General features: G+C 45.8%; 1 protein-coding gene across 2 annotated transcripts; it reads left to right on the top strand.

Moving 5' to 3' along the window:
* Positions 1-4114: 4114 nt before the first annotated feature.
* Positions 4115-18812, top strand: LOC306811610 (protein argonaute-4). Of its 2 annotated transcripts, XM_079325498.1 has the most exons (19): positions 4115-4569; positions 7086-7251; positions 7906-8026; positions 8989-9170; positions 9543-9679; positions 9759-9893; positions 10050-10137; positions 10550-10697; positions 10772-10891; positions 11119-11247; positions 11398-11531; positions 12003-12187; positions 12439-12598; positions 12706-12825; positions 13597-13912; positions 14583-14717; positions 15452-15553; positions 15765-15964; positions 16055-18812. In XM_079325498.1, exons 1-19 carry the CDS (start codon positions 4551-4553, stop codon positions 16161-16163), a joined length of 2706 nt encoding a protein of 901 aa, XP_079181624.1. In that variant the 5' UTR covers positions 4115-4550; the 3' UTR covers positions 16164-18812. The 2 variants fall into 2 exon arrangements, with proteins under 2 accessions (XP_079181624.1, XP_079181625.1); XM_079325499.1 differs by lacking the exon at positions 12706-12825 and having other exon boundaries at positions 4116-4569.
* The last annotated feature ends 1946 nt before the right edge of the window (positions 18813-20758 follow it).

The following is a 20758-nucleotide window of genomic DNA, read 5'->3' as shown; positions in this document are numbered from 1 at the left end:
GGCACCACCCAATGGCTGCGCAGAACAGCCCCGTGAGCCCCGCCCCTTGCCGCCTTTTGGGCGGGGTCATGGAACCCCGCCCCCTTCACATGGACCAATCGCGGCTCCCGCTCTCGGGCCTCCCGCGCGCTATGGCGCCGCCTGGCGGCCGGGCTGGGGCGGGACCGTGAGGGGACATGAGGGGACGTGAGGGGACGTGAGGGGACGTGAGGGGACATGAGGGGACATGAGGGACCGAGGGGGATGTGAGGGACAGAGAGAGATCGTGAGGGATCAAGAGAGGACATGGGGGATCGAGGGGGACGTGGGAGACTGAGAGGAGTCGTGAGGGACCACGAGGGTTCATGAGGGACCGAGAGGGAACGTGAGGAGAAGTGAGAGGCCGTGAAGGGCCCAGAGATTTACAGCTCTGTCAATTATCGACATTGTGGGGACGGGGCTCTGCTGCCAAAACATTTCACAGAGCCTACAAAACGAAATGAAACATCTTTCGTTTTGATCTCAGGGATAATGCAACATGTGTCTCAGGGTGAGCGTGCGGGTGAGAGCAAAGGAGTCGAGCTGATGGATATTAGATATACAGCTATTACTGTCAGCAGTGTCCTATTTACAGAATAAAATACATGCATTTTCCATTGGCTGCTGCACAGACATACTCTGAGCCAACCCCACTCATATTAAGTGAATGAATTCTCAAACCTTTTAGGTAAATTCTTTCAATTTCTTTCAATTTCTCCTTTGAATTTCTGAATATTCCCTCTACATACAGAGGATTTAAGTTTTACCTCTCCTAAGTCATCAAGTCTCATTATGTAGTTGTTTAACGACTTCTTTACTTAACCTTGCTGCTTAATGCTCCTTAAGGGAAGAAAAGAAAGGCTTCTGAAGCCAGAAAAATTTACTGAGAACACATAAGTCAATGAAAAACTACTCAACAGATGCAAATTACTTCTTACTTCACAGATTTCACAGAATATTCTATGTATGAAGGGACCCACAAGGATCATCAAGTCCACCTGGAAGGTGAATGGCCCATACAGGGATATTCTAGTACAGAGACAATCCAAGTATGAAAATATTCTACTTTATCTATTTTTATTACCTTTAATTCTGTAGTTCTTTTACAAGTAGCTGGAGGGAGAGTTGGAATGGTTGTTCTGACATACAATTGGAGATGTTTGGCACTTTTTTCATCATTAGAATTACTTTGTAGGACATGCTGCTACAATAATACATTTCCTTCCAAGTCACCCAGCAGAAATCTGCTATTACAGAAAGCAAGTCTTTGGGGAAGAAAAAAAAAAAAATGTTTTGGGGAGTTTGGTCAGTTTTCAGGGTGTGGTTTTGTCAGGGACAAGGAGCAGATGATAGTTCACATGGAGCCAATAAGCCTGAGAACAGAGGAAGTGAGAAAAGCAAATGTCCATGAAACCCACCACAAACACCACAGTTCTGCTTTATTCTACTGCTGCAGGAGCTACAGGAATTAATTTAATAATCAGTGTTTAGTAACAGGGGGACAGATGCTGGCTCTGCACAAAAACACCTCCTCAGGGCTGTGCTCTCATTGCTGTGCCAGGATGAGAGTCAGAGTCAGCTGACAAGGAAAAGGTGGCAAAAAAGATTGTCCTTATTAGGGAATTTCTGATCCTGGGTTGTTACTCATACCTGGCACACAAAGGCAGCCATGGAACAGGTGAAATGTTTGCCATTAAGGAGGTTCTAAATGCAACACAGATTTTAGCACTGGATCAAGCCCCATATTAAGGCATTTCTATTATAAATCTAGTAGAGCAATCTGTTTTTTTACTCAACAACATACTCCTTCCCCAACTTGTAGCAGATGGGGTGTTTAGAAGGAAATCCTCAGAACTAATCCTGTCATAACTCTGGTCTGTCATTCCCAAATCCAGTCTTGACCCTGGTTGTTTTCAATATAAGGGTGGGTTAGCATAGAGAAATAGAATTCTGACTGCTGTGGCAGTTGGGGTGTCTCAATATGTGTGTAATATTTATCAAGTTAATTGAATTTAAAATGCAGTGAGTAAATGCTTTGGTTATCACACTCAACATCTTACAGGACTGAACCTTTGTGGTGCAGATTTCTTGAGACAGAGACTGTATCTTTGATGGGGTTTTTTAAAAAATAACTATTTTTGTAGCCCTACATATATGTTTTTTTATATATAGATGTGCTGAATAATAGCATGGAAATGTTTCCAGACACTGTGGAGTTTGTTATTGGTCTGGTAAAACCGGTTTTTTCCTCAGGTGTTCATAAGCTGCTGTCAGGGAATGATAAGAGAATCTCAGATCTATACAGATCTATATGAGAATCCCAGATTTCATTTCATTTGAAAATAGATTTTGATGTTTTAACTTGGAAAATATCAGCCCCACAGGTTAAAAAAGGCAAATAAAGTGGACTCAGCATTTATTATTTATAAAATGTTTTGACTTCTGATTTTCTTGTGAGTCAGCAGAGAGCTGTTGGTTAAACAGAACCCAGGGGGTGCACAAAGGAGCAGCTCACTAAAATAGTGTAAACTGCTTAAAGAGGCAAAAAGTCCCTAGGCTCTTTATTTAATGGCACATGGCTGGAAGTGTTGTCCCTTTAGCAGAAGACAAATTTGTTGTGTGTGAGGATAAGGGGACATGGCCATGGCAAGGCTGACCCCAGGAGCTGAATGCTCAGTGGGATCCCGTGGCTGATGCTCCCCAGGCAGCTCCTGGGTGATGTTTGTGGCTGTGCCAGTCACTCATGGATCCTCAGCCCTCATGGATCATCAGCAATTCTGTGCCCACAGAGCACCTCAAGGGCTGGTGGTCACAACACTGAGAGGTTCAGGGCTGATCTTGTACAAATCCTGTTTTGTCAGGTGTTTTAAACCCCACTGAGGCTGTTTAGCTGGTACTGGAAGTTATCCAGGGTGTCATTAATGAGCAGGGAGAATTCTCTGTTTTGGGGGAGCAGTGGAGGACTGGTGAAGCTGGAGCAGCAGCACTGTGGGTGTGCAGGTATCATCAGTGTAGCTGTCACAGAGTGTGCTGGAGTTCTGGGTTAATCATTAAACCTGCAAACAGGTGTTGGGTTTGGGACAGAACAGGAGAGGTTCAAACAATTCCCTCCTTCCTGGTGCCCGAGGAGCAGCAGCTGTCACCTCTAGTGAGGGGCCACATGTGTGAGGTGCATCCTAGGAAGAGCCAGCAGGTCAGAGAGGGAATCCTGACACTCAGCCCTAGTGAGAGATGTCTGGAGTGCTGTGTCCAGTTCTGGGATCCTCAGGACAAGAAAGACAAGGAGATAATGAAGGGGGTGCAGCAGAGGCCACAAAAACAAAGGGGGGGTCTGAAGCATCTCTCTGTTGAGGAGAAACTGTGGGAGCTGGGCCTGGTTATTCTGGAGAAGGGATGGCTGAGAGAGGATCCCATCAATCCATACCAATATCTCAAAGGCAGGTGCCAAGAGAATGGTGCCAGACTCTTTTCACCAAATCACAAAATCGTTGGGGTTGGAGGGGCCTCTGCAGATCATCCAGTCCAATGCCCCTATCAAGGCAGGGTCACCCAGAGCAGGTGACACAGGAACGTGTCCATGTGAGTTTGGAATCTCTGGGTAGGGAGACTCCCTAATCTCCCTGCATATCCTGTTCCAGTGCTCGGCCACCCTCGTGGAAAGTCCATCCTTATGCTGAAGAAGTGTTTTAGTTTATGGCATTGCTCCTCACCCTGTTGGTGGGCACCATTGAAAAGGATCTTTTCGCTGGTGCCCAGCAACAGCAGGAGCAATGGCCATAAACAAAATTACAATATTTCACCTTAACATGAGGAAGAACTTCTTTATGTTGAGGGTGGCCGATCACTGGAACAGGTGTCTGGTGGGCATGAATTCTCCCTGTCCGGAGACATTCCAAACCCACCTGGACGCGCTCCTGTCACCTGCTCCAATGACCCTGCCTTGGAAGGGGTTTGGACTGGATGCTCTCCAGAGGTCCCTTCAAACCCTAAATATTCTGGGATTCTGGAATTTCGTGATTCAGAGCCGTCACCTGTTGCGGCTGCGGGGTCGCGCGGGCGGCGTGCGCGCTCCCGCGGGCGGTGGGGGGGGCGGCGCGCGTGCGCGAGCCGGCGGCGCCGGGCAGCGCGGAGCGGCCTCTTCCTCCCTCCCTTCTCCTCCTCCTTTTCCTCCTCTTCCTCCTCCTCCTCCTCATCCCCGTCCCGGGAGCGCGCTCGGGCGCGTGCTGGCGGCGGCGGGGGCGCGCGCGGGCTCGGCGGGGGCGCAGCGCGGGGATTGTTCGCGCCGCCGCTCGGGGAAGCGGAACGCGGGGAGCGCTCCCCGCCGCGCCCCCGCTGCCTCCTCCTCCTCCTCATCCTCCTCCTCCTCGGCCGCCGCCGCCTCCCGCCCCGCCGCCCCCGTGTCCGCGCCGGACCCCCACCCCGCCGCCAATATTCCCGAGATCAAGCGCTACGCGGCGGCGGCGGGGCCGGCGGCGGGGCCCGGGGCGGGCGGCGGGGCCGGCGGCGAGAGCAGCGAGGCCGCCACCGCCGCCATGGAGGCGCTGGGACCCGGTGAGAGGCGCGGGGGGGACGCGGGGGCCGCGGCCTGTCGGGCCGTGACAGCGGGGGAAGGAGGCCGCGGGCCCGGCGGGGCTCCCCGGCACAGCGGGGCCCGCGCGGAGCCGCCGGGGCGGAGGAGCCGCCGGGGCGGAGGAGCCGCCGGGGCGGAGGAGCCGCCGCGGGTCGCGAAACTTTGCGCGGGGGGTGCGGATGCTCTGACGGCCCCGCTGCTGCCGGGGCTACCGGGGGACGAGGCTCGCCCTCCCCGGGGCTGGGAGCGGGACAGCGACAGCGAGGGGACGGGGACAGGCAGGGCTGTAGTGTGACAGCCATGCGCGCCCTGCAACCTGTGCAGTGATAAGTTTTATATTTGATATTGAGCCATTTCTGGGAGTTTAAGGTGATACTGTCTGAAAATACGGCTGTTTATTTCTTCAACAAAGTTCGCTTAAATATCGGTGGGTTTTGCATGTGGTGCTTTCCTGCTTGTGCCTGCTTGTGATTATTCTCCCAGAAATGCCTGCGGGATGTATTTCTAGCCCTCAGTGGCCTGTACACCTGCCCCATCAAGTTCCCATTCAAACGACTGGTATAAGCAAAGTGATGTCAATTTTGGTGTGATAGGAAACATTTATTGACACAAAGGTGCAATTCCAGAAGAATCCAGAGTTTGAGGTAGTGAAGGCTGACTCAGAGCCTGCTGTATGTGTGTGATGTATCGTGGCCTCCCTGAGTTCCAGCTGGAGAAGCAGATCCTCTTTCAGTTTTGAAAACTGCTTCCTGTCTTAAGCAATTCGGTTGAGGTGCTTAGTGCATCATGGTTGTGGGGTAAGAGAAATTAAAATGTGACAGCACATACAGCCTTAGCCAGGCTGATCAGATAAAAATCCTGTGATGCCAGGATGGCCTGGCATCAATGGGAAAACAGTTTTTAGCTGATTCCCTAGAATCCTTTGAAGGAAGGAGGAAATGTAAGTTTTATCTCCTTTGGTCAGAACGGAGGGCAGTGTTGCTGTGCATGTTTGCAGAACTTGTCAATACCAAGGGAGGAAAATGGGCAAATATAGTTGTCATTTAATCTCTTGCAGGAGGTCAGTGCCTGCACTTCCTTCAGACTAATTAGCATGGGATTAATGGATCATCTCTTGTATCCAAATAAGCACAACAAACTTTGATTGCCCTCAATGATTCATGCTTGTCAACACAGCTGTAGTTTTTTTCACACACTAACTGTACCCTCACAACTGGTCTGACCATGGCAGAGCATGATCTGCAGGTGGGTGCAGAGCCAGGAATGTGTCCCATGGGGTGGCTGTCCCCAGCAGCCCCCTGCAGCTTTGCAGAGCTGATATTGCAGTGGGCTTCAGCTGCTTATATGCTCTGTCTTCCTTCTGCTTAAGAATATTCCAGGGCTGGTGTCCTCAGGTTGGTAACTTTATCTGGTGATGCAGTAGCCAATGGATGGCTTTTAAATCCAGTGTAGAATCTCCTGGGATTTATTTGGTCCTGGGTTTGGTTTATGGTTATGTTAAAGTATATTGTTACACCCTGAAGTGTACCCAAACAGGAGTCCCCTACCCCTCCTCTCTCCTGGTGCAAACTCTTGAGACTTTGTCTTACATGGATGCTGTCAGGTTATAATGCTAAATTTGCCCTAAGTTTTATGATAGGTTTGTTATTGCATTCTAGGGAGACTGCTTGCCCTCTCCTTTGCTACTCTACAACAGAGGGAAGACACTTTGATCACACTGAGCCCTGCTCAGATATAGACAAACCCATGAAAATATACTAATGTCATTTGCTTTATGTGCAGTGTCAGCTGAGGCTCTGATCGATTTTAAAAATAGTCAGTTTAATCTCGTTAACATGGTATCTCAGATCTTAACACTTTGAGGAGGGTAACTAAAGGCTTCCCTAGTGACCAGCTTGCATGTGAGTAATGCTTCCAGGCCTCTAATAATTTCCTCTTTAGATGTGTTCCTGAAGCTCTTCTTTTGTCCCTGTAAAATATTTCTTCCATGTCTGTAGGAGTCCATACCTGTCTAATGCTTTCCCTCTTATCCTTCTACTTAGAGGAAAGCCTAAACCTTTCCTCACTCCTGTCTTTAAGTTGGAATTTTAAATTGGATCATTGACATCTGAACTTTCAGCCTGTAGTGAAAACAATGACAAAATGTGGCTTTTGTGGCTGTTGGTTTGTTTTAGAAATGTAGGTAGGGATGTATTTACCTTTGCATTACATGAAAATACTTAATATCTGTATTGTTGCATTCCTTCTCAGGACTCTGTGAAATTCCTAACCATAGTCATGAAAAAATGCCACAAAAATTTTAAGAATGATTTATGGCACCTGTACATGCTTTAGGGAACACATTTTTTACCTTAAAGTTCTGAGCAGCTGGAAGGCTCAGCCTCTGTTTGCAACCTCAGAAAACTTAAGATTTCTTCCTACCCAGTTAAAAAGTCACCCATGAGAGGTGCATGGAGTGAGCCATCACATCTCACACACATTTATTTGACTTTCCCAGGGCCCCCAACAAGCCTTTTCCAGCCTCCCCGTCGCCCAGGCCTGGGCACTGTTGGGAAACCCATCCGGCTCCTGGCCAACCACTTCCAGGTTCAGATCCCCAAGATTGATGTTTATCACTATGATGTAGATATCAAACCAGAGAAACGTCCCCGGAGAGTCAACAGGTAGGAGTGACTTAATAAAGGTTTATTGATTTGAATGAAGTGTGTATATAGCTGAATGGAAGGAAGCTGTGCATCCTAGGAATTCTCCATCTGCTAAAGGGCCCTTTGTGTTTCTACTGTGGTCAGCAGTTGTCTTTCAGTGAATTTTAATATTCTTCCAGTTGGCCTGTAATCTGGAAGGCTCTGGGAAATGTACTGAGCATTGACCTCCAGCTGGTTTTATTTTACAGTCTACAAGTCAATGTCCCTGCTAATTGTTCCACAGTCTGTTACACAAACGTGTGGCAGCTGAGAGGAGGCATTTCAGCTTGTAGATTTTGGAGTCCACATGTGGATCAATCCACAGAGTGCTCCCACCCACCCCAAGACAGGTGCTTGTGTCTGCTCCAGTGTGTGAGCATCTCTCCAGGTTCCTCTGCTTGTTTTGGCTGTAACTCTGCTGACAGCACAGATACCTGCACAGACACCTGTGTGTGTCACTTAGGTGTCTTAACCTGGGGGTGACATTCACAGCTTCTGGTCTGACCTGGGAGTGCTTTTGTGCCTTATTCTTTCTCATATCTTGCTCCTTTAAAAAAAAAAAAAAATTTAAATTGTGTAAGCCCATCACTGAATTTTCTGTTCTTCCACTGAACTCAATGAATCACTGCCTAGGGAGGTGGTGGATACGATGGTGAGGCACTTCAAGATGCAGATTTTTGGGGATCGGCAGCCTGGCTACGATGGGAAACGGAACATGTACACGGCACACCCCTTACCCATTGGCAGGGACAGAGTAAGTGTTGTTGTAAGTTTCCAGGGGAAAACTGTTACAGTGGCATTTGAAAAGTGTTCTTTTATTGGCATAAAACCGAAACACTGTCACACCTATTGGTGTAGTCTTGGAAATGACAGACAGGACCAGTCAGGGTCTCTAGGAGCTCACTGGTGTTTCACTGAAGTTTGTGTCTTTGGGTTCCCAGTTCTTCAGCTACAGAATATCATGAGACATAACAACTATGTTGTGCTGTTAGAGCTGCAAGGAGACTATTTTTCTTTCACCTTGATGGGAATTTCCCTTTTCCCTGTTCTGACCCTCATTCTGTCGCTGAATGGTAAAGTTGTTGTAGTTGCTGATGACTCTACTTGGGTTTGGTTGTGCTGTGGAGATATGTCCTCCTGTTTCATGGGAACAACCAGATCAGCTATTCCTGCCTTGCATGTGGACCCCAGCTCTAAACAAAACTTCACCTACATCTACTGATCTCCCAAGGGATCCCAAGGGATCTGGTCATTGCTGTGCCTTGGGGGATGTCCAGAATGAATTCACTGTTACCCTCTGGGCTGTAGGGTGTGAGAATCATCCCAGGTGCTGTATTAAAACTCTTGAGATTTGTGTTTCCTAGCAAGTCTCCTTTTTGACCAAAAGGTTTTCTTGCCTTCCCATTTGATTCACAAAACATCTTGCTATTAATTGGCTGACTTTAAAAAATGACTCACTGTTCTCCAGAGCTTAGATGTCACCATACTAATTACTGCTTAAAATTTACATTTAAAGATACTTCAGTGCAGTTTCTCAGATGAGTAAATGAAAAACTTTTCAAGTCCTGAGGGAACCAATTGTAATATTTTAAGGTCATTACACAAACTAATAATCAAAAATACAGACTCAAAGGACTCCTGTACTGTTGCTGAGCTTTGTGTCTGTGTACAATCCATAACAAAAGCTTGTGCTTAATTTCCTTGTGACTGTGGCAGGTGGACATGGAGGTTACACTTCCAGGAGAGGGGAAGGACCAGACATTTAAGGTTTCCATTCAGTGGGTGTCAGTTGTCAGCCTTCAGATGCTGCTGGAAGCACTGGCAGGGCACTTGAATGAAGTTCCTGAAGATTCTGTACAGGCACTGGATGTAATCACACGGCACCTTCCCTCCATGAGGTGGGTACTTGTGGGGCCTTCCTGGCTGGATATGTGTTTGCTATTCCTTGCTGCTGCTCTGCTGCCCATTACAGTCCTGTGGTAGAAGGGATGAGGGATACAGCCATGTAATTCAACACCTGCCTTACAAATTTGCACTAGAATAGGGAAATGTGATCTGAACTAAGGCCTTGTGTCTGCTGGTCATGCTTCTAACAGGAATGTGCTGTACCCTTTCCAGCTGCACTGTCAGAAAAGGCTTTGTGTGCTTGCCATAAGTCAGCTCTAGCAGTTACAACACGCTGCAGAAATGTGTTTTAAACACTACAGGTGTGAATATGAAAAGTACATCAGAAAGAAATGACCAGAGTATTAATTTTCTTAATTTTTCAGGTACACCCCTGTGGGTCGCTCCTTTTTCTCCCCTCCTGAAGGTTATTACCACCCCCTGGGAGGGGGCAGGGAGGTCTGGTTTGGCTTCCACCAGTCGGTCCGTCCTGCCATGTGGAACATGATGCTCAACATTGATGGTGTGTAGGAGATTCTGTCTCACTCATGTAACAGAGTTCTTTGTGCTTCCCAGTTAATTGTCCTATCTTTTTGTCTTAGTGTCAGCAACTGCTTTCTATCGTGCCCAGCCTATCATTGAGTTCATGTGTGAGGTTTTGGACATCCAGAACATCAGTGAACAAAGCAAACCTCTGACAGACTCCCAGCGTGTCAAGTTTACCAAAGAAATCAGAGGTAAAAGCTTATCCTAAAGCTGCTGCAAGAAAATACTGAAACCTTCACATACTCTATTGTAAAGAAAATTTGCAAGCAACTGGGCTGCTCCTTTTTGCCTTCAACCTCTTCAGAGGTGATTCTTTTCCCTGAATTTATTTTCTGTTGGGTTTTCAGGTCTAAAAGTAGAGGTGACCCACTGTGGCCAGATGAAGAGAAAATACCGAGTTTGCAACGTTACCCGGCGACCAGCCAGTCACCAGACGTATGTATCAAAACAGTTCTTAAAATCTTCAACCTATTAAATATATCTGCAATATATTTGGTATATTGTTTATGCAGGAATAGTTGATTCTGGAGGTGAAGCAGCTGTGTGGCTTTACAGGAATGTTTTGTTTTAGTGGAGTAGAGTAATAGTGTGGGGTTTGACTACTGTTGTATTTCCTTCAACCCAAGAAAGCTGAGTTATATCCTGGCTTTTAAATACAATTATCAAAAGCTCATATTTTTAAAATAACTTAAGTTCAGTATGTAGTCTAAAATCTTTTCATAAAGAAGAGATCCAGTAACTAAGGAAAATAGAGATTTGCTAAAAGTAATCTGGAATAGATTTTTTCATTCCATTTTTTCCTTTAAAAAATCTGACAAAGTTTAACCAGAACAAATGTCATTTCTAGGTTCCCTCTGCAGCTGGAGAATGGGCAGGCTATGGAGTGCACAGTAGCTCAGTATTTTAAGCAGAAGTACAGTCTGCAGCTGAAATACCCTCACCTGCCCTGTCTCCAAGTGGGTCAGGAGCAGAAACACACCTATCTGCCACTGGAGGTAAGGATCTGAGCCCTGCACTGTGGGGTGTCCTCTGTTAAACAGTGTCACAGCACTTCTCCCTGCTCCTGCAGGTGTGTAACATTGTGGCTGGCCAGAGATGCATCAAGAAACTCACAGACAATCAGACATCGACCATGATAAAAGCAACAGCCAGGTCTGCCCCAGACAGGCAGGAGGAGATCAGCAGATTGGTGAGTATTTTTCCAGCTGCAGTCTGTGTTTGTCACTTCTCATAGCTTTTCCAGAGCATTGGAGCAGGTGATGCTGAGAAGCATGACCAAGAGAAAATATAAAAAATCTGTCTTGGTTAAAACAAATCCTTCTAAACAGAAAGAGAAGGATCATCTTTGTTATGACAAAGAGGGCAGAGTCACCTGAAGGTTTAGTGCAGTGACATCAGTACTTGTCTTGTCCCCAGGTGAAGAGTAACAGTATGGTTGGTGGGCCTGATCCATATCTGAAGGAGTTTGGAATTGTTGTCCATAATGAAATGACAGAGCTGACAGGCAGAGTTCTGCCAGCCCCAATGCTGCAGTATGGAGGCAGGGTGAGTTTCTGTGTCTTGTAAAACTCCTTATCCTGAGATTATTGAAATTCATGAGATGTTTTGTGTATCTTCTCATGAGGCTTCTTCTGGTGGGCTACAGTCAAAAGGGAGCAGCTCTTGATTTTTAATTCCCCTTTGGTTTTTACCTAGAACAAGACTGTGGCCACACCAAACCAAGGCGTGTGGGACATGAGAGGGAAACAGTTCTATGCTGGCATTGAGATTAAAGTTTGGGCTGTTGCCTGTTTTGCTCCTCAAAAGCAATGCAGAGAAGACTTGCTGAAGTAAGTATTTTCCTATTTATTCAGGATTCTATTTCAAGGTGTATTTTTCTCATGTTTCTGGAAGGTGATGTATGGTATAAATTTATTTCCCCCCGCCCTTCAAATTACTCTACAGAATCTTAAAGAAAGAGGTTCTGTGAAGCACTGGTTGGGAAAAATCATGGTTGCAATAATGCTCATATCAATTAGGTGGATAAGTAAAAGTTTACAAGAGCATCAGTGTTAGTCTGGGAGTCTGCCTCAGAATGTTCATCTCAAATGTCTGTTTCTGTAAGGCTTGTAAAATTACAGAAGCTGATGACCTTCCTCAGAGAGGATTAGGCTTGTATTAGTGAGTTCCTGATGAGGATAGTATTGCTAAAAAATAATTACTGTAGTGCTGTGAAATAGCAGAAACAGTGTAGATCTGGTTGATAAAACAGATGAGTGAACCATAGTGAAAAGAACAGAACAAATCCACTTCTATCCCAGGAGTTTCACAGACCAACTGCGCAAGATCTCCAAGGACGCCGGGATGCCGATCCAGGGCCAGCCCTGCTTCTGCAAGTATGCCCAGGGTGCAGACAGCGTGGAGCCCATGTTCAAACACTTAAAGCTGACTTATGTTGGCCTGCAGCTCATCGTGGTGATTCTGCCTGGGAAGACACCTGTGTATGGTATGGAGAAGGGGCTGTAAAGTGATCAGGAGTTGTACTGCAAGTGGGTGGCAGGAAGGAGGCAGAGGAGGCAATGGGTTCTCTTTTGAAAAGGGTGTTTTGGAGCTGGTTTGTCAGGCCTGGTTGGAGAAGTTGTGTGTTACCAAAGAGCAAACTGAACCTTTGTCAGTGAAGTTTCAAGGATCTGAATTACAGTAACATTTGAAAAAAATAAGAGCAAGCAGGAACCACTGCCTTATTTTCTGTCACAGCTGAAGTCAAGCGGGTTGGAGATACTCTTCTAGGCATGGCCACACAGTGTGTTCAGGTAAAGAACGTGGTCAAAACCTCACCACAAACGCTGTCCAATCTGTGTCTGAAGATCAATGCCAAGCTTGGAGGAATCAACAATGTGCTGGTACCTCATCAAAGGTGAGATTCAATCAAAACCTCTCTGTAATGTTTGCATTGTCAAGGAAAATGGTGTTGTTTTGTTGTGTTTGCTAAAATGATACTTTTCAAAATAAAACACGCTTTAGAAATTCCCACAGTCTGGAGTGGACAGTGGAGGATATGTCTGCATTTGGAGTGTTCCCAGTAAGCCCTGAGCCAAGGGGAGTCAGAGCCATCCAGCAGTCTGAGCCACCAAACTCATCAAGGTTTTTTTCCTGTCTCTTTCCTGCCTTTGGATTCACTCAGTGTACATTTTCCTCTTGCCACCTCCAAAAGCATCCTGTGTTTGCATCCAAATTGAAGGAGAAGAGTGAGGAGGAGTGACTTGGAATCAATGCTTGTAACTGCCTTTGATCCTGTCCTTGTCACTTTCTGTTCTTTCTGGACTGTAAGTGCTGGAGGCAGAGAATTTTGCCCTTAAAGACTCTCACAGGTTTTAGTTCTGTTCAGTGCTTTGGAATGCACCTTTCTCAGCTGTAATTTTTTTTTTTTTTTTTTTGTTCCTAGCCCTCTTTCTTTTTGCTGTTCTTATTTATTATTATGAGTTGATAGGAGGCCACCTCTCCTCTTAAGTCAGGGTGAGAAGGTTGGGGTTATTTAGCCTGGAGAAGAGAAGGTTGTGTGAAAAACTCACAGCACCTTCCTGAATCTGAAGGGGCTGACAAGGAGGCCAGAGAGAGACTGTAGTAATGGCTTCAAACTGAAAGAGAATACATCTAGATTAGAGATCAGGAAGAAATTGTTGCCTGTGAGGGTGGGGAGGTCCTGGCACAGGTTGCCCAGAGAAGCTGTGGCTGCCCATCCTGGGAAGTGTTCAAAGCCAGGTTGGACACTGGGGCTTGGAGCCACCTGGGATAGCGGAAGGTGTCCTTGCCCAGGGCAGGGGGTGGAACTGGCAGGGCTTTAACATCTTTTCCAACCCAAACCCTCCTGGAACGTTCTGATTCTAACTAATCAACTCTAATCTTACCAAACAGGCCCTCGGTGTTCCAACAACCAGTGATCTTTTTGGGAGCAGATGTCACCCACCCTCCCGCCGGCGACGGGAAGAAGCCGTCCATCGCGGCCGTGGTGGGCAGCATGGACGGGCACCCCAGCCGCTACTGCGCCACGGTGCGCGTGCAGACCTCGCGCCAGGAGACCTCCCAGGAGCTGCTCTACAGCCAGGAGGTCATCCAGGACCTGACCAACATGGTCAGGGAGCTCTTGATCCAGTTCTACAAATCCACTCGTTTCAAACCCACCAGGATTATTTACTACAGAGGGGGAGTGTCGGAAGGACAGATGAAACAGGTATTGGATGATCTTTTTTTTTTTTTTTGTATGTAGTTATGTGGGAGCTTAGGGCATACTTTTGGATTCTTTGGGGGTTTTAAAACCCTTTTGGCAAGGGTTTTAAAGATTTTTGAGTGAGATTTTGGTGGTTTAGGCATTGAATTTTAACTTTTGGGGGAAATTACCAACGCGGAAAAAAACGGAAACAGGTCACTAAAATTAGTGAAGTATAAGTTAGAGTTTTAGAATGTAGATAAATAGGTTTTTTAGAATGTTTATGATAAGAAACACGTGGATAAAATGGAAAATTTGGGGGGTGGACAGCCTTAATTCTAACTAAAAAAAAAAAATTGTGTAAACCCAAGTGTTTTCTGCATCAAAATAATATTCCAGTCATTTAAATTAGCAATTTGACTTATCAATATAACAGCTAAAACTAAATTAAATTAAGTGTCCATTTCCAAAAAATAACCATCTAATTCCTCAGGTTATAAGAAGAAATATATTTATTTATGTGGATTGTGTTTGTTATTGGAAAAATTAAGTTTCCTTGAATTGTCCTGGGCAAGCACAATGTACATTTACCAGTCTGATCATATCCCTTACCATGTAGCATTTGTACACAGGTAAAAAAAAAATAAAATACTTACTGAATTCATAACATAATAGTTACATCTTCTGCTTGTAGGTAGCTTGGCCAGAGCTGATTGCCATCAGGAAGGCCTGCATTAGTTTGGAAGAAGATTATAGACCTGGAATAACCTACATTGTTGTGCAGAAAAGGCATCACACCAGGCTATTCTGTGCTGACAAAACTGAAAGGGCAAGTACTGAGTCCATGAGGGGGAGGTGATGACACAAGAAAGTGAGGATGTTTTATTCAGTGGAGTGGGATCCATCTTGCCTACTAAAGCTGTAAAGCTGCAGCAGTATTGGTAACAGGCTTTCTCTACCAAAATAACCAGTTCCTCCCTTTTTTATTGCTCTACATAGATGGAACAGCTTGTTCCCCCTTTTGGAATAGGTGTGCTCAGTATCCTGGTATTTGTGTACCTGGAGATGTATTCTGGGTTTTTATAGTCCAGGATTCCTGATGATGAACTGACCTGGCTGTTCACTCTGTTCCCTGTTCTGTCTCCAGGTGCATCTAAGATAAATTCACAGGCCAGCTTTTAGGGAAGCACTTGATCTGAGCTTTGCTTAAAAACCCAGATCTCCAGGGTGTGAGAGCAAACAAGGGTATGAAATAAATTTATCTCAGGAACCTGCATTTTCAGATCCTGAATTACTTGTGTAGGCTTTATCCCACTCTGCAGTTCTAATGGTGCTGGCAAGGGTTTTATTTTCCTCTGATGACACACCAGCTGGATTTGGTGAAGTTTCTAAAAATGAATTCACAGAGAACATTTTCATTCCGCCTGTGTAAACGACCTTAATATTTTTTCACCTTTTTGAGCAGTAAATTCTCCAGCAGCTTTCAATAGAGTGTACTTTTGAAAGCATTTTGGGGTCACTTCCAAAAAAGCCAATGTACTAATAATAAGTCTTTCTCACTAGGTTGGTAAAAGTGGCAACGTACCAGCAGGCACTACTGTGGACAGCACCATCACACATCCTTCTGAATTTGACTTTTACCTCTGTAGCCATGCAGGAATTCAGGTAATGTCAGCTCTGCTGTGCTCAGGCTGTGAGACTAAATCCTTGTAGTTGTCCCCATGGGAAATATCACTTCTGTTTGTCACTAGGCAGACTCAGAGTGTGTCAGTGCCTGCTTGGCACTGATTCAGTGCCTGCTGGAAGGTGCAGCCTGCAGTTACCACCTCTGTCCTTGCTGTTGCTGTCCTGCTGACTGCTCACCTGTTCTCTGCAGGGAACCAGCCGTCCCTCCCACTACCAGGTGCTGTGGGATGACAACTGTTTCACAGCAGACGAGCTGCAGCTCCTCACGTACCAGCTGTGCCACACCTACGTGCGCTGCACCCGCTCCGTCTCCATCCCCGCGCCCGCCTACTACGCCAGGCTGGTGGCCTTTAGGGCCAGGTACCATCTTGTGGACAAGGATCATGACAGGTAAGGAATGGCCTCATCACCCTGGTAAGCAGGGAGTGAAGTGAGCTGTGCTGCTTGTCCCAGTTGTTGATGGTGTGTGTCTGCTCACAGCGCTGAGGGCAGCCACGTGTCGGGGCAGAGCAACGGCCGCGATCCGCAGGCGCTGGCCAAGGCCGTGCAGATCCACCACGACACCCAGCACACCATGTATTTTGCTTGAGAGCACCTGGGAAGATGAGGCAAAACAGCAACCCATGCAGTCCTGAAGTGTTTGGAAGCCTCCTGCTCTATCCAGGGCCGGGGGATTTCGGACTGCCCACTACCAGCAGCTCCGGACAGTCGCACTGAATCTGTTCTTCACTGCAACGTCTGATGCACCAACACAATTGAGCCATTTGTTTCATTGTTTTCTGTACTAGAAATCCATAGACTTGTCTTTTCTGATGCATTGGACTGAATTTTTACCTCAAAGCGCAAAGGCCGATCATCCTGAAATTTTTTCAAGGACTTGGCACGAAAGGTTTCTATCAAATCTTTTGCTAGCTGTGGTTTTTCAGTTCTCCTCATCCCATGAGCTGACAGTGACTGCTGCTCTGTCTCCGTGCCCTGCTTCGTGAGTATGATGTGATGGCAAAATGTTTTATCCAGCTCGCTGTAATCCTTCTGTCGTGTGGGGCCATAGATTTTTTAATGGAGATTTTAGACTTCACTACTGTAAATGCCTTTTAACAAACATGACTTTCACAGGTATTGCAGTTTTTTGTCAGTTTTACTAATTATCTTTTTAATCTCTGCAGACTTGGGCTGCAAAGCAATTGCACTATACTGCGAGTTAATAGGTGGTTCTTGTTCTGTGAATGTGTAATATAACCAATAGTGATGCCTGTCAGTAGATTTTAATGATAATGGTTATAAATAATACTGCCATGGTATCGTAACAAGTACTGAACCATCATTTCCCCCCTCTAAAAATGATAAAACAAAAAAAAAAAAATTTAGCTTTTAGGTATTTTGCAAACTTTTACAAAAGTGCCCACTTTATGCTGCTGTGTGGTTTGATAAATCTAAGTGATTTTAAAACTTTTTTCTCATAGAAGGTTTAACTTTGGCAATAAATCTTTGTTTTTTAAGCCCCCCCCAAACAGTGTAATTTTCTAGCTGAGGATTGTGCATGAGTTTAACCAACATTCTCGTGTCGTTTTCTGAACACACAATTTGGCAGTTTCTGAAACAAATTAGAAAAGACACATTTCCATGCTTTTTTTAAGAATTATTTTTAACTGTTTTATATTCACTGTTGGTGTCCTGTCTACAACATTTTTTATAAGCTTGGAAACTGGGTGTTCTATGTAGGAAAGGCCAACGTGTGCAGTGGAAATGTATTGTGTGACAGGCAACCTGAGGTCTTGTACCAGCATTTTGAACTGTTTTTTTCCTGGGAATCTGGGTTGCCCACACAACTGCATTTACAGCATGTTGAACCCCTGTGAGTCTCAAATGCTGATTCTGTCCCAGCCTAGAAATTAGGGTTTTTAATCTGCTTGGCTTTTTTCAGCTGCAACCTGTAATCCAGAACAGGGACCTGGTTTCCCTGGTATTCCTGTAATCCATGAACGTAGTAATTTAAGACTAGATTCCTTACTGTATACCTGAGTTAGTGCAGATTAAAGCTTATTCCTAAACTGAGGAGGAGTTTGAGAAGCCCAAGGATTGCACTGTGGTCTCTGATACTCGTGTGGGGTTTGCTGCTAAGTTGTCTGCTGTCCCAAAGCTTAGGAACCAGCCCCCTCCAAATTTCAGCAATAGGAAATGCTGTTTCCTTCAGTCTTTAAGCTTGTAAATAAATGAAAGTTTACATTTCTAAATGCTGTTGTTTTCAGTTGTACCAGAGTACACTGAACATCTTTAAACAGTTTTATAATCTCCTTGCCAGTAGTATGTCTCATAAATTAAGTTTAACCTCTTTTCATTTCTGTTGAAAATGGGACTGAAGTGAACCCTGCTCCTGGCATGTGCCAGGACAGGTTTAGATTGAAAAAAAAAAAAAAAAAAAAAAGAAAAAAAAAAAGATTCTTTTAAGTTTTTTAACTTTTTTTTTAAAGAATACCTCACTTGTGTAATAAAATCAGGACATGTGGGTGGGAGACTGACCGCTGCTTTTCTCAGTACTCGTTCAGGGAGAAGACACAAAAACCCTTTTTAGAGTGAACTCTGACTGACCCAACACGCACGGAGAACTTTGGCACCTTGAAAAGCACCTGAGCACCTGTTGGTGGTAGGATCCAAGATCCTTGATTTGAGTTTGTGCACTAGGAATGGGGCTGGTTTTAACAAGGGTGCATAAAAAATGAACTTTACCACCAATTAGTTGTCCAGTGCCAAGCACTCCTGGTTGAGACTGAGGGAAGGGAGAGCCTCTCCTTGGTTTGCCTGTGACTGGATATTTGACCTCAGACCAGGTGGAGCATCCACCCCTGGTGAGCCCTGTGCCAGCCCCTGAGCAGGGCTGCTGTGAGCCCACCCTGGGCAACAGGGCTGGAGTTTTGGGGGGAAAGCACTGAAGTTCAGGATCCAAGTTGCAGCAGTGCTGCCCTAGGCAGGTCTGAGCCCAAGTCTGGAGGACTTGAGGACCTGGGTGAGCCCTGTGGGCCTGAGTGACTCGTTCTGCATGTGTCAATCAATGGGAAGATGTGCATTCTGTAGCTGTAGTTTTAGGGTGTTTTGATTTTTGTTTTTTTAGTTGGTTTTTTTTTTTTTTATAAATAAAGTTGGCCACTGTTTAGCTCTGTGGTGTGAAAGATTTTAAATGTAGCAAAGTTCAAAGAGTTGGGGAAGGGGGTGGTTGATATATATAATTAAAAAAATATATATATTAAAAAAAAAGGTGAGGGAGGGGGCAGAAATCCTGTTTTCCACCTGGTTCTGCTTGCTTTGTCCCTGCTGAGTTCTGAACAAGCTCTGGCAATCCCTAGTTAGCCTGTGTGCAGCAGTGTGGCTCTTGTATTGCTGGGAGTTAGCAGGGTGATGGCCAGAGCCCCATCCAGAGGGCAGAGCTGGGGCTGTCCCTGTGCCCCCTGAGGATGGGGACGGGCCCTGGGCCAGGGCTGGGTCTGGCAGCCCCACCCCGACCCCTTTGTGGATGTGCTGTAGGAGTTTTCTTGCTCAATAGCAAGGGAGTGACTCTGCTTTCATTTTCAGAAGGCAGGGCCAGAGGGCATTGGATCCATCCTGATCCTGATCCACTGCAAGGCTCTTTCCCTGTGCACTGGAGGAAAGATCTTGCACTAAATATCACTTACAGATTTTCTTAGACCTTGCTATTGACATTTTCATATTTCTATGTCTAGAGGCTGCAACTTCAATGTAAAATGTTTGCATTTGTTCAGTTTGACTTCTGATGTAATCTTTTGGTTTCTATATTGTTAGACTTGTAATGTTTCAAATGGTATTTTATTAACTTTGGACTGGATGTATGTCTCTAGCAATACGAGGTACTTTCTAAACTGTCCTGGGGCTCACAGCCCCCTGTCGAGATAAGATGCTGGTCGTGTACAATTGCAATGTATTTTTTTTTTTTTTTTTTTAGCCTGCAGGGATATTTTGTGTTCATGTGTCCAAAAATAATAATAATAATAATAAAAAAAAATAATTGGCATTCTTGTGCCAAATGTTCTGTTTTTCCTTATTGCTGTCCAATAAATGCAATGTACAGAGTGAGCAACCAGTACTGTTGCCTGTAAACAAATGTCTTAAACTATTTAACTTTTAATTAAAACTTGTACACAACGTGTCACCTGTGGAACTCATTACCACAATATATCTATTTCTAATGCATTAAGAGTTAGCAAGGTAAAGAAATACGTATGGGTGACATCTCCCAGGATCCTGAAGGAAGCTAAAATTGCAAACCCTAGGGGTGGGGTTGAGAATGGGCCTGTTTTTATAATGTTTGGGAAATTACAGAGAAAAATTGGTGTTCATGGAATGTACCTGCCTGGAGAGAGGATTCTATAGCAGAGAGATGCAATGTGTAAACACAAAAGCTGTTGGCTGCTTCACCTTCTCTGTGTGAGGTGAGGGTTTGTCTCAGCTGCACCGCACTATAAATATTGCAGGAAGGACAAGAAAAGCTTTTGGAGGAGGCCAGAGCGTGGGAGGTGTGACTGAAAGCAGGACAGGATTGTCTGAAATGCCCAGCACCTTCTGCAGCCCCACGTTGGGTGCCAGTTCTGTCTGCAGGCAGAGCCTGAGCCTTTGGCACCGAGCTTGCTCAGCCTCACAGAAACCAAGGTTTGCTCATCCTGCTGTCTTCCAAACATGAGAAAGACCAAACCTCAGGAACCCAGGACTGAGTGATGCACAGGATTCTGTGCCCCAGCCTTGGTGTCTGAGCAGCACCAACTCTGAAATCCCAGCCGGGTCCTGCTCCAGACACTCCCTCGGACAGCAGGAGCTGCTGCTCTGCTTTGGGAGAACAGCACGAGGCGAGAATGCTCTGATAGCCTCAATTCCTGTGGCTTTTCTACGGGAAAATGGAATGGCCTGGAACACACACCTGGGCTCGTTGTGGGAATGATGCTCCTGGGGTTTATGATGTTATTTACAAAGGCACAGGGTCGGGATCTGCGCTTCCTGGGAGGGACAGGTCTGGGAGGTGGTGGGAAAAGGGATGGAAAGGGGATTGAAAAGGGATGGAAAAGGGATGGAAAGGGGATTGAAAAGGGATGGAAAAGGGATGCTCTGCCTGGTTCTATGGATTTAGATGGCGCACGGCCACGGTGAATTCCTGCCCTGCTCCTGCCTGCCGAGGCTCAG

This window comes from Erithacus rubecula, assembly GCF_903797595.1.
Source record: "Erithacus rubecula genome assembly, chromosome: 23".
NCBI classification, from domain to species: domain Eukaryota; kingdom Metazoa; phylum Chordata; class Aves; order Passeriformes; family Muscicapidae; genus Erithacus; species Erithacus rubecula.
Note: the sequence above shows the minus strand (reverse complement) of the source record. Positions and strands in the feature narration are given on the sequence as shown.